The sequence below is a fragment of the Triturus cristatus genome, chromosome 12 (assembly GCF_964204655.1).
Source record: "Triturus cristatus chromosome 12, aTriCri1.1, whole genome shotgun sequence".
Taxonomy (NCBI): Eukaryota; Metazoa; Chordata; class Amphibia; order Caudata; family Salamandridae; genus Triturus; species Triturus cristatus.
The window spans coordinates 74,886,311-74,899,214 of NC_140595.1; the positions used below are offsets into that span (position 1 = coordinate 74,886,311).

A 12,904-nucleotide genomic window follows, 5' to 3' on the forward strand; every position below is an offset into this window, starting at 1 on the left:
CCTGTCCACGTATATACTGTCTGACACACATGTAATCTTGGAGAGCCTAAGATCCACATGCCTGGTTGGATCACTTTGTATCCTTCTGCCATTTTATATTACAAGTAATCCCCTTACCATCTCAGATCACCTTAGCTACACCTGTTGTCTCGAGCTGCTTCAGACCTTAGTGCCCTCCAATTGGATGCATGTCACAAATGTCATTCCTTTCTATCCACTGATTGATCAAATCAGATGCCATCAATGCAAAATTTTAGATCACATCAAATTGACATGACCTATCAGATGTCTTCAGATCCAAACAGTGTCCTCATCATCTCAGATCTACTTGCATTCTCACATACCCTCAGATCCACATGCTTTTTGGAGCAGTACAGATCCAGATACACTTTAAGACCATCTTGTATTCATTTACCACAAATCTACTTGCTCCTTTAGATCACCCCAAACAAGTTATACTCTTAGACCACTCTACTTCTACTACCTTTCTTCTTAGACAACCTGAAATCTAATTGTCCTCTTACATCACCTCCACACTCACGGGTTATCCCCAAATCCTCTGGCCCTTTCATATAGAAAGATCATCCACATGTAATTTCAAATCAATTCACATGCCCTCTTGGATAGCGCACATCTATCTTGCTTCCTAGATCCCATGGACACTACGTGCTATTTTACATCATCTCTAAGCAGGTGCCCTCTTGCATATCACTCACCTTTTTGGTTTTAAGGAAGTCCAGCATGGAGGAGTGTTTAGGGAGTCCAGGGAATCCAGGGTTGTAGGTGCTAATGCGGGAAGGTGCCCCACAGTGGGACCTGCACATACCAACATCCACGCTTACTGGACTGCCAGAGATGTCTGTCAATGGAGAAGAAAATAAATGTTTAATTATAGAGCCATGCCATTGTCTGAATGATAACAGAACCCTAGCACAAATTAGATCTCAGAGCTTAGCCACAATATATATACACACAAGCCTGATGGAGATCAACACAATTTAACCAATGAGGCACTCACTTTCTCACTTACTCGTTCACTCAATTTCCTACTCACTTATTTGCTGCCTTCTTCAGCTTACTTTGATTCATTTGTTCACCTGAGCATGCGTAGTTGCAGTCAGTGATTTACTTAGTCAGGCACACTCATTCATTCCTTTGTTCTCTCACTTGCCATCAGAGTGGTGATGTAATTTAGGTACCCCTGTGCCCACTCATTGACACACTAAGTGATTCAATTGCTCACTTTTTTGCTCAGTTGTGTTGAGCCTATAGGTATATTTTTTAGCCAAAGTTACTCATTACATATGTTCACTTGTTGAAAAGTTCCAAAACCAATTCCAATTGTTTCTAAAAGCTTTCCATTTTATAAAAACAAAATTCTTCAATGCTGTCAACATGTAAAATCATAATCCAATCCACTTTTATCGTTAAGGTTACCACCTTTACTATTTATACCAGGAATAGAAGAATAATGCTCTTCATCTAACAGGAGGATTCCAATCCTTTTCTCATCACTAAGATTTGTTTGCATTTATATTTGCCTATTTTGTGATGTGCTGAATTTGGTTAACTATTTGGAAGTTTGAGAAAATGCTTCTTCTGCAATGCACACTCCCTGTTTCAATATCAAGTGCTGCCATGTTACCGATTTAGATTATTTGTGGGGAACACCATCAAAAATAAAATATTTTGATCATCCATCATTCTAACAATATTTGTGGATCATTCTTTCAAAGAAATTTCCTCTAAAAACATTGGTGCCAAAATATGGTCAGATTCCTTGAGGATAGTATAGTGTATCAAAATGTTATGAGAATTGGGCACTTTTCAACTATCAATTAAATAAAAAATATAACAAAAATGTTTATATACTTTGGGGGTTTTTGGAAAGAAATGCACTCTAAATGAGTATCATTAATAGAAGGATAAACCAAAAGGCACAAGAATATTTGCTATTGAGATGGTATTCTGGCAAAATATTGTATAAAAATACCATGCAACAAAAATATTGAGAGGTCAAGAACTTCGTGGAACAGAATAAAGAAGGTAAGAATTTTGTGTTTATAGGTTTGTAATATCATACTTAAAATAAAGCTGTATTGATTTTTTAATATAATTAAGTATATTGTTTTATACATTTTTGTTATTTTAGTATTATAGGTTATTAGGATTGCAATATTATTTGTGCTTAAATTGTTAGTATATTTCGTACATTTTTATATGAAATGCAATTATTTTTACATTTAATTAAAAATTGTTAATTTTCTAATGGGTTATGGGGTTTGTAAGGGATTAGGGTGGATGTTTTTTAATATTGGAATTATAATTTTTTATGTATTTTTAATTTAATTTGTTTAATTAATGGATAATTATGTAATTGAATTATTTAACTGTTACTTTAATTGTGTTTAATGGTTAATTAATTGTTAATTGGTTGATCAATGAATTTATGTTTGTTATGTTGATTAATTTTACTTACTACTTTTAACTGTTTTATTCAATTTTTTATGTAACATTACGGATTCATCACATTTATATGATTCAACTTTTTATTAATAATAAGAGGCAAGTGTTTGAATTGACAATATTTGTAATTGTTTCAGCAATTATTTTATGTGTAATTTCATATATTTATTACATTGCATTGTATTTGCTTTATATTTAATAAATATGTTTATTATTTTAAAGATATTTGTAAATGGTGTATTTTTTGTCTATATTTAAATGTTTTAGAATTGGAAATAGTGAATGTGATCCCTACTCTTGCTCAGATTGTAACGGGAATAGTAAATTGTACCCCTTCAAATTCCAAAATTTCCCATACTTTTGCATATGCTGGAATTGAAATAGTAAATTTGACCTCTCTGAAGTCCAACACTTTCCCTGCTGTTACTTGGATTGGAGTAAGACTAGCATAAAATGTAATCAAAGTTAATTTGACAAACAATTAGTCCAACAATTTCCCTACCAATGCTAAGACTGGGGTGTAAATGGTAAATCTTGACCCACCAAAGTCGAACACTTCACTAATCTTACTAAGATTGGAGTGAGGATAAGGAGCTCAGGAAAACTACAGTCAGAGCACACATCTTAGTAAAATCTGTACAAGATATGGAACCCTATTTATTGCTTTTAACAAGTGCATAAGACAGATTTGTAATTACTCGTTTTAGATTGAATTTATTTCACCATTTATTGGATTCATCCCCAGTTTTGCAGTGCATGTAGAAGATAGAGGTCCCTGTGGCTGCGACAATAGGTCTCCACAGGACACTCTTCACTTTGTCCTATTCTGTAAATATTATGCATACCCTAGACGAGTGTTCCTTAAAGGGCTTTTAAAGGATTTATGATTTAGTCAGGCTTGTGTTGCCTTATTGTTTTTACAGCTTTCAACTGATGTTCATACACTTTATGGTGTTTTTAATTTTTTAAGATTTGCTTTAAGGCTAAGAACCAACAGGGGTGACTGATGGCCACTAAAGTATTCGTGTGTTTTGCACATTGTTATGCTCCCACAAATGTATTGAACTGATGGTTATTTTTAGAATTATCTGTGTCGTCTCCATAAGCTTAATTAACGTGGTCCAGGAAGTTATTGATTATATTTTTTAAATAAGAAATGTTGTCTGGGAGTGTAGTGAATCTAAGAAATTAGTCGGGACAAAAAGAAATATTGGACTCTGTGTTCTTCAATTTCTATAATTGGCTGTTTCACAGACTACACATATACCAGACACATACTAGACGGATCTTTCTTTTTAAACTGTCTGTTTTATGGCTATATTTTTTTATGTGGAATAAAGATTATTATTATTATTACTAAGATTGGAGTGGAGAATAGTAAACATAACTCCTTCAAAGTCTAACACTTTCCCTACTGTTGGTAAAATTGGAGTGGTATAGTGAATCTAACCACTGGAAGCCCAATGCTTTCCCCACTTTTCCTTACATTGGAGTGGGAATAGTAAATCTGATCTTTTCAAAGTCCAACATTTTCTTTACTTTTGCTTATGTTGAATGGAAATAGTAAATCGGACACCTCCAAAATTCAACACTTTCCCTACTGATGCTCAGTTTGGAGAGCAAATAGTAAATATAACCCCTTCAAAGTGGGACGCATTCCCTACCTTTGCTTACGTTGGAGTGGGAATAGTAAATTTGACACATCCGTGGTCCAACACTTTCCCTACTGTTCCTCAGATTGGAGTGAGAATTGCAAATCTGGCCCTCTAAAGTCCAACAATTTCTCTTCTTTTGCTAAGACTGGGGCTTGAATATTATATTTGACCCCTCCAAAGTCCAACACTTCCCTAAGGTTGCAACGGTTGGGGAGGGAATACTAACTGTATCTCCATCTAAGTCCAACACTTACCCTACTTTTGTTTACAGTAGAGTAGGAATAGGAAATCAGACCCCTCCAAAATCCAACACTTTCTATATGGTTGCTCAGATTGGAATGTGAATAGTAAATGTAACCCCTCTAACTTCAACACTTTCCCTACTTTTGCTTACTTTGGAGTGGGAATAGTAAATTTGATCGCTCTGAAGTCCAACACTTTAGCTACTGTTGCTCAGATTGGAGTGTGAATTTCAAAACGGACCCTTCATAAGTCCAACACTTTCCATACTTTGGCTTACATTGGAGTGGGACTAGTAAATCTGAACTCTATAGAGTCCAACACTTTCCCTAGTTTTAATTATGTTGGAGTGAAAATAGTAAATCTAACCCTACAAAGTCTATCACTTTCCCTATTTTTACTTATATTGGAGTGGGTATAGTAAATCTGACAGCCCAAAATCCAAAACATTCTTTTCCTGCTGGAGCTCAGATTGTAGTGTGAATAGTAAATCTGACTGCCCCAAAATTCAAAACGTTCGCTACTTTTGGTTATGTTGTAGGAGGAACAGTAAATCTGGCTCCTCCAAAGACCAATACTTACTCAACTGTAGGTCAGGTTGGAGTGAGAGTAGTGAATTTAACCCTCCAAGTGTTATTTTATCTGATTTTTTAACATTGTTTTATTATATATTTTCTTTTATTTCAAAAGTGAATGTAATGATTTTTTATTTTTTGTAGCAATATATTTTTATTAATTTATTTTAATGTTGTTATTCTATATTTTTTATATTTGAATATACAGTGTTTATAATTATTTCTACATTTTTATTATTTATGTTCAAGTAATAATTTTGTTATTTAAAATGTGTGTTATTTTTTGTGATTATTTTATTAGATTATATTTTTATTTTATGCTTGTAACGTATATGTTTATATATTTGTTATATTATAAGGGTTTTTTAATTGTAATATTATTTTTAAAGTTAATATATGCTTTAAAGTTCATATAGTCTATAATAGTTAGAATGTTATATCCTAACCAATTTTCTGATGATATTGTGGTCTTCTATATTTTGTTGTATATATTTTTGACTTTACATGCAAGGTCCATAAAGTCAATATATGTATCACTGATATTTTTAGCAATGTTTTGGTTTCAGATATTTTTATGCTCGATATTTTGTCATACAACCATCTTGCTGTTTTAAATTTTTGATAACCAAATCACGGTACTATTCCTAAGTAGCTATTCCTCTCAGTATTTGGTTAGGCATCTAATGACACAGGAGTTCAGTGTAATTGCCCTTTTTATGGTTTTACTCCGAAATACTCCCTATTTTTACTTTGCAAATAACTAAAGTACCGTACTATTTTTGTATTAGGCTCACTTTTGTGGTTCTTCTGTTCTGCCGACACACTCGTGGGTTGTATAATGTACTCATACTATTTTTGATTCTTCGACTAGTAATTATTGCACTTAATACTTACTCTTCTTCCTAAACTTTAAACCGAACTAGCCACCTCCATAAACTATGATTTATCGTTCATTGAATTCGAGTTCCAAAGTTGAATGTCGTATGTGGTGTCGCATTTTAATTCAGTGAAGATAACATGTTGTTAGTGGAGCAGATGACATGACTAGGGCCGCTGAAATGATGTGATTGTGCGGCTGAGGGGATTTTTGCATAATTATATATTTGCTGCATTTGCCACAAAATCCATCATATGCTGCAGAATCTGAAGATTTTAACAAAAACAAGAATTTTGTTTCTAGCTCAAACAGATCAAAAGTTATTAAAAATGTGACAACATATGTTGGTGCGCAGTGGAATGACCTTTGCAAAGCCCAGAGAGTGTAACCAAGTTTATAAATGATGTAATAAATAAGTGATACTATTACAAAATGTGGCGTATTAAACAGCATAATTTACTCAACCCTGCCACATAATTTGGCCTGTTCCTGTCGCATAATTCCAGTGGCCCCGTCTATGATATACTCCTAGGGTATATCACCAGTTTAGGATTCTGACATCTTCTGAAGAGTGTCTCCTTATACAAAACCCTAACGAAGATCTTAAAAATGTAAATTAAATTGTTACCTACACAAATTGTCGAGTTGATTTAATTACAGTACTCCAAATTTTGACTTCTTCTGTTGGAGAGCGGTTGTAAAAAAATTTTTTATATCAATGAGTGTCTTTCTAGTTAAGTGATGGAGAGGCTCAAATATCCACACGCAGCAGTCTCGTAACCTTTAACCTATATCCTGTCATCGAAGTTGGATCATTGTCAAACAAAAGATAATAACTTGAATCATTTTTTTCCTGTTAAATAACTCAAAGGCATGATCTTGTGTTTGACGATGACGCAGCACTTATTCGCAGAGTTCTCGCGAGCTTGTCCCGCCCTCTCGTGCTGGCTCGCGCCAGGCCCCGCGCTCTCCTCTGCACTAGGCGAGTGTGCTATAATCTCCTCGACTCTCTTTTGATGTTAGATCAAGGCCCCTTTCCATTCTATATAGAATGCCTGACTTGAAGGCCGTATGGCGTTTTGTGGAATAAAAGAAGCGCACCTTGTATTTGTCTCCTGACGTTCGTCTGACTTTGCCCCAGCAGAACAGCCTTTCAGAGTTCATTTATGGGCCAGTCCACCTCTGCTTATGTGTTTTATCGATTAATAGTAGCACAGACAATCCCAAAGATGACAGGCACGCGGAGAGACAGTGTGCGTGCAAGGGCACAATCGGGGTACACGCGCATCACTCACCCTGTCCAATGTACATGAAGTGACTCAGTCGCTTGCAGCATCCTCTCTCTGCGTACAGGTTCCTGCGCTCGCTCGGCCGGCTCACCACTCCTGCGTCTGGAAGGAGGCACAGAGAAACCACACTTTACACAGTGCTTGCAAATAATCGCAGAGGGATAACTCGGTGGGTTGGGCAAGCGCAGCAGAGATGCGAAATCGTGCAGGGCCAACTCAGCTCCTCATCCTCCTGAGACGAGAAAAGAATACTGTTCTGTCAACCGCATTCCCACAAAAATGTGTGCCAAAATGCGATTCCATTTGTGGCGGGGGCTGGCTTTGTAATGGAGCCGAGAAAGGTGTTTACTAAATCTCAACCAAGTGAAATACGGGTGTCAAAAGGTGGCTCCGCCCATTCTGGTTTTGGGGGGAGCTGGCTTGGAAATATCATCCCTTTATCAGGTATGGACGGCATCTAAACTGTGGGATCGGAGGGCCCGAGACAGGAGCTACAGGGATACAAAACGACACAAAAACACAACAGCGACGGGGCAGGATCCTTTGCAAAGCGCCTAGACGTAGTAATTCATACCACTTTCCGCTCAAACAGATCAGTGGGTTAATGAAACGTATCTGACTCTCCCCCTGCCCTATGGCCTGTCACACTTTTAGACCCGTGCCCCTGACATGCATGCACCTCCCCAGCCCTACTGGCCTGCGCACATCACCAGACCCTGCATGCACCACGCGCGAAGATTCTGCACTTACCGGCAAAGCTGAGGCAGGAGAACAGGCATTCCATGAACACCCCGAGAAACAGCAGCGACAGGCACCCCACATCCATGGCCTACGGTGGGCGAACAGTGAATGCGCCCTCCAAAAGCCCCCTCCCAATATATGAGCCCTCAGCCCATGCCAGGGGGCGGCCTGCTTGGACGGGGCTGCCAAATGTTCACCAACAGGCCGCCTGCCCAGGGACCATACCACAACACAAAGGGGTGTCAAGGCCCCCCGAACTAATTGCATTTCAACACGGAGCCGTCCCGGCGACTGCGCTGCCCGGAGACACTTCAAAGAGCAGGCGGTGAATGGCAGGCCCGTCTCCCCAGGTAGAGGGCGCACGGAGGCCTGTGTGGACTCTCCCGGCGGGGGCTGTTTGTTCTGGGCACCCCGTCCAAACTAATTAACCTCTAAGTAGCTTTTGGGTCACTTTAAACCGGGTTAATTGGCAAGGAACAAAGGCATTTAGTGCCATTCACAGAAGTCAATTGTTTTTGAGCTCATGCAACCTTTTTTTTCAGACCTTTAAAGTTCAGAACCACAGAAGGCGGGATATTTTGGGGACACACAGACTAGAAAGACCGCTCCAGTTTGTATTTTATATACAACCCTTAGCACTAGGAAACCCTGTTTTCACGCACGCGTAATGCTTGCACGGAAGCGTCATGAAGATAATGTTTTGTCCCAAGGTCACACAATTTGATAAGGGGGAGGTGAGGGATGACATTCTGTCATCTGGTTCCTCGGCTGGGATTTTAACCACAACACAACATCTCCCTCAGTAAACAAAGTGTCACTGTTACAAAATGGCGACAAAAGGGCCAAGATCACACATTACAAACTCCTGTAGCTGGAAATAGAAGGTTAATCGCAGGGGCCCGGGTGTGGCACTATGGGAACCGGAAAACACGGACCCAGGGAAACATGGGGACCGGAGACGATGAATGAAACCCAAGGGGTAGGATAACCTCAGGCGCTTAGATTCTAGAATGGGGGTTGCTACAAATAAAATATAAAAAGCATTGGCAAAGCCAATAGCTCGTGTGAACTGTTGTCTCTGTCACTGACTGCCTTTTGGTTATGCTGTTCGGTATGGCAAAAAGAAGAAAAAACAAGCACTGGCAAAGCCAATAGCTCTTGCCTTTAAAAACCTATTGGTTTTGTTCATGGCTTTTAGCCATGCTGCGCAGCATGTGCAGCAAACCTAATACTGTGCAGCATGGTTACATAAATGTGCATAGAAACTGACGTGACTTCTTTTTTTGCTTTTTATTTGATGATCCATATTTGATCGGCAAATAAAAAGAAAAAATGTGCAAAAGGGTTTTGTTCTTTAAAGCACAGGTGGGGGAGGGAAATACAAAGAGCGCAGGTGGGGGGAAGAAACAAGGGTGGTGGGTAAGACAGGCAACAGAGAAGGAGTAAACGCGTGCTGGGAAGCGACAAGGAGTGCGGCGGGGAATGGAAGCAATACCGTGAGAGGGATTGTGAAAAAGAATCAATCAGGATTTATAAAGCGCAGCTGATCACCCAATAGGGTATCTGGGCAAAGAAGAAGGAGGTCGCGGGTGGGGAGGTCGCAAAACACAGCAGTCGTGGGGAAGGAAGCAACATGGAAGGTGGGGTTGGGAGGAGCCCCAAAGGGTGCAAGAGCAACATGGATGGGCGGTGGAGAAGCACACGGGCAAGAAAGCAATGGGGGAGGACACGTGGTGACCACAACAACAAAGAGGGGGTGGTAAGAAGCGCACGGGCAAAAGTGTTTAACAAGTGCAGCTGGAGAGAAGTATATTAGCAAGACAGCTGGAAAACAAGTGCACTCTTGTGAAGGTCTTAAGCGAAAAGAAAAAAGTAGTGCTGTAAAAGCAAGCGGTTGAAGCATAGAAGACATCCAATCGAAAGAGATGGTAAAGAGGTTGTGCTCCACGAGTGGGGCAAACGTAAGATTGACAGGTAGGACACTGAATAAGAAGCAGGCAAATGAGAGTGACAGGAAAGACAACCACATGTAAGCCAGGAGAGGACTCAAAGCCCCTCAATGTTCAAGGTAAGCCCACAATATCACTTTCGTAACCAGATAGCTGCTCTGTCTGGCAGGCCCAACCTACAAAGTCACAATGACCAGTGCATATGTGTTGACATGCCCGTGCATGAGTCATTATGCATGCATGCCTACAACATTGGCAAATGCTGTTCTATACATTTACTGACATAACAAGTAGAGGTCACTGGCCCCTGCGAGAGTGAGTTCCTCTGAAAGGTAACAAGTGGTAAGGCCTAATCACTCCATTACTGGGACGGTCCCGGTTTTGAGGGGACTGTCCTGGTGTCCCGACACATTTCTTGATTTTGAATAAATGTCCCGGTTTTTAGGACAAAAGGTCAGGGGTTTCCAATTGGAAGGAATTCTTTCTCTACTTACACGAGCGCTTCGGAAGAATACAAAAATTAAGAAATGTATTATGTTTGTCAGGCAGCACAGGTGGTCTGGCTGCATGCTCTTAGCGAAAGGGAGATAGGGTGGGGAGAAGGGCAGGATGCATAGGGTGGACGGCATGCCATAGATAATGTTAAAATGTTAAGTAAATGTATGTCTATCTATCTATCTATCTATCTATCTATCTATCTATCTATCTATCTATCTATACATCTATCTATATATATATATATATGTGTGTGTGTGTGTGTATGTGTGCATATACGTTTAAAAGCCTACCATATATACACATAGGCACATATGTTTATTTCTGGGGTGTCCCGGTGTTTAGTCCTCAAAATCTGGTCACCCTACTCAAGGGCCGAAAGTCTGAGAGAAGAAACAATACTCCTCTAGGTGGAGCCAAACCCCGCTTTAATTCTATTAAAAAATGTAGTAACAATAGCTACACACAACTGAGCTGTCAAGCCAGACTTAAGAACTGAGGCATTGTGTAGCCTCGAACAATGTCTCTGCAGTAGACATAAAAGACGCCCTCTGAGCAGCAGGCCTGGCCCCTTGTCCCTGGCCAGTGAGTGCTAGACAAGACACCCCCCTCTTCACACCGAGGGGGCTTTGAAGTATAGAAAACTGTCTTCCAAGCAGCCCTTTCACTTCACTCATACATTATAAACAGATCAAAGAAATGTTAATGTATCCACGAGAAGCCAAGGGGCTGCCTGAACCTCGCGTGTGAAGCTTACAGCACTCCCACCGCGGCTTTATTTCTGTTTATTTGCATTATGCAATTTTTTTCTCTCACTTGTGTTGATTTTCAGTGTGTTTTTACTCTGCAACGGGAGAAGAGGCGTGGCTTACCGACTGGAGCTGCCGACTACAGAACTGGGGCCCGATGTTCGAGTCCCGGACTCGTCTCGTCCATCCTGCAACTCGAGGCAGACTGCATAATGTCCTGTGTACAGCCCCCGCCAAAAAGTTATCGTAAAAAGCAACTTAACCGCCCTTGGGCCAAGCTCGTCCTAAAGAAAAGAGCAAAAATAGTGTTGTCAGCTCTCGGCTTGATTGTGCTTAGCCGACGTTTCATGAGCAGGGCGTAATCCAGTTTAATTGTTGAGCATGTTTGAGAATTGCTTGCATTAGGACCCCAGTCATATGGTAAACGAGCCTGCGTGTATATATGCATTGCTGTGTTCAGTTGCCTCTTTGTTGCAGTACATTTCTGTCATTTTTGTGTAAAGCTTTTCAACCCGTGCATTTAGCATTTTCTAGACTATTGCTAGTGAACCATGGAAGCAGTGTAAATATTCTTAACTGTTGCAAAGAAAACTCGGCCAGTAATGGGTGAGAGTGTTTTCCTTTTCCTTTGGCTTTCCTTTTTTGCTCCATCACACAACAGCATGATCGCATCCACACCTCACATGAACCTTGGGAAGCAAAATCTACCAGTGCTGGTAGCAGAACCCTAAGAAATACCGTATTTTCGCTCGATGCAGAAGAATGAGTACGCCGTTGAATTTGTTAGCACAATCTTAATTTTAATGCAATACTTGTGACTCTTTCTACACTTGTTTAAACATCTGACCTAAATGGCGTCAAGATGAACCTCCAACTTGTAATACAAATAACCCACCAGCACAACTTCTTAAATGGCTATTCTGACAGGGTGCTTAATTTATAATAAAATAAGTGCCAGGGCTCTCGTCAGGAGGCCACTGAAGCTTGCACCATCCATTGCCCCTGCCAGCGCTGCCAATGGCAGCGCCAACACAACTAAAAATCATCGCACTCCTACAAGTGTGACAATTCAGACAATTCCAGGCCCCCAAAGCTTTAAGGCTTGGACTTCAAGCATTAGTAATTTTTAACGTATATAGAATTATTATGCAACTGTAGTTGTGCTTATTTCTAAATTAAGAAAACGCCGCCACCATGTGGCAGACTGTCATAAGTGCCGGTGTTGACAATTTCATACCAGTGCCAAGCACCGGAAACCACTGTCTCAAAATAAATACTGTTCTACCTCAGAGCAACAACCAACCACACTAACCTACTTCAAGTATAGAACTGTCTGTATCAAGAGAAGCATAAGAGGGCCTGAATCATTCATGGTAAAATCACTTACCTTTTTGAAATAAGAAAGATAGGTGATGAAAGTTTTGCAAATACATCCCCTGTAAGGAGAAAAGGGATCTAAGAGAAAGAAAAAAAAAACACATGCAGACTTCAAAACATACCCATGCCACACAAACTACATAATACATCCATACATACACCAGATGTAAGACAGTCTTCTAAAAGACAAGAGAATCTCTTATATGTGTAACACACAACAGTTAACTTGAGAAAAGACAGGAGAACACTTCGAGTTAGTCCACTGCAAACCAAAAGTTCAAAACTTTGTTTATGAGATATTGATGTAAAAGGAACCGTTTTGGTAGCGCAACTCAAGCATATAATTGGTAGAACGCTGCAACAGAGGAACTGGTAGCAGAAGAAAATGTAAAATGTATAACCAAAGACCTAAAGTGTTCAACAGTCTAGCACTCTGAAGTATTGAAAGTATGGGGTGCTTCAAGAAAAGATACTTTAGGGGTGAAAAAAAA

At 39.8% G+C, this 12,904-nt stretch overlaps 1 protein-coding gene across 1 annotated transcript in view; it reads right to left on the minus strand.

Annotated features, from left to right (window-relative positions):
- Positions 1-8,140, minus strand: part of LOC146772579 (uncharacterized) — a 31,327-nt gene extending 23,187 nt beyond the window's left edge. The window contains exons 1-3 of the mRNA XM_085638073.1: positions 7,853-8,140; positions 7,109-7,204; positions 717-859 (exon numbers count right to left, since the gene is read on the minus strand). Coding sequence (XP_085494199.1) covers positions 717-859; positions 7,109-7,204; positions 7,853-7,928 — 315 coding nt within the window. The 5' untranslated portion in view covers positions 7,929-8,140. The remainder of the gene's footprint in view (positions 1-716; positions 860-7,108; positions 7,205-7,852) is intronic.
- Between the last annotated feature and the right edge of the window lie 4,764 nt (positions 8,141-12,904).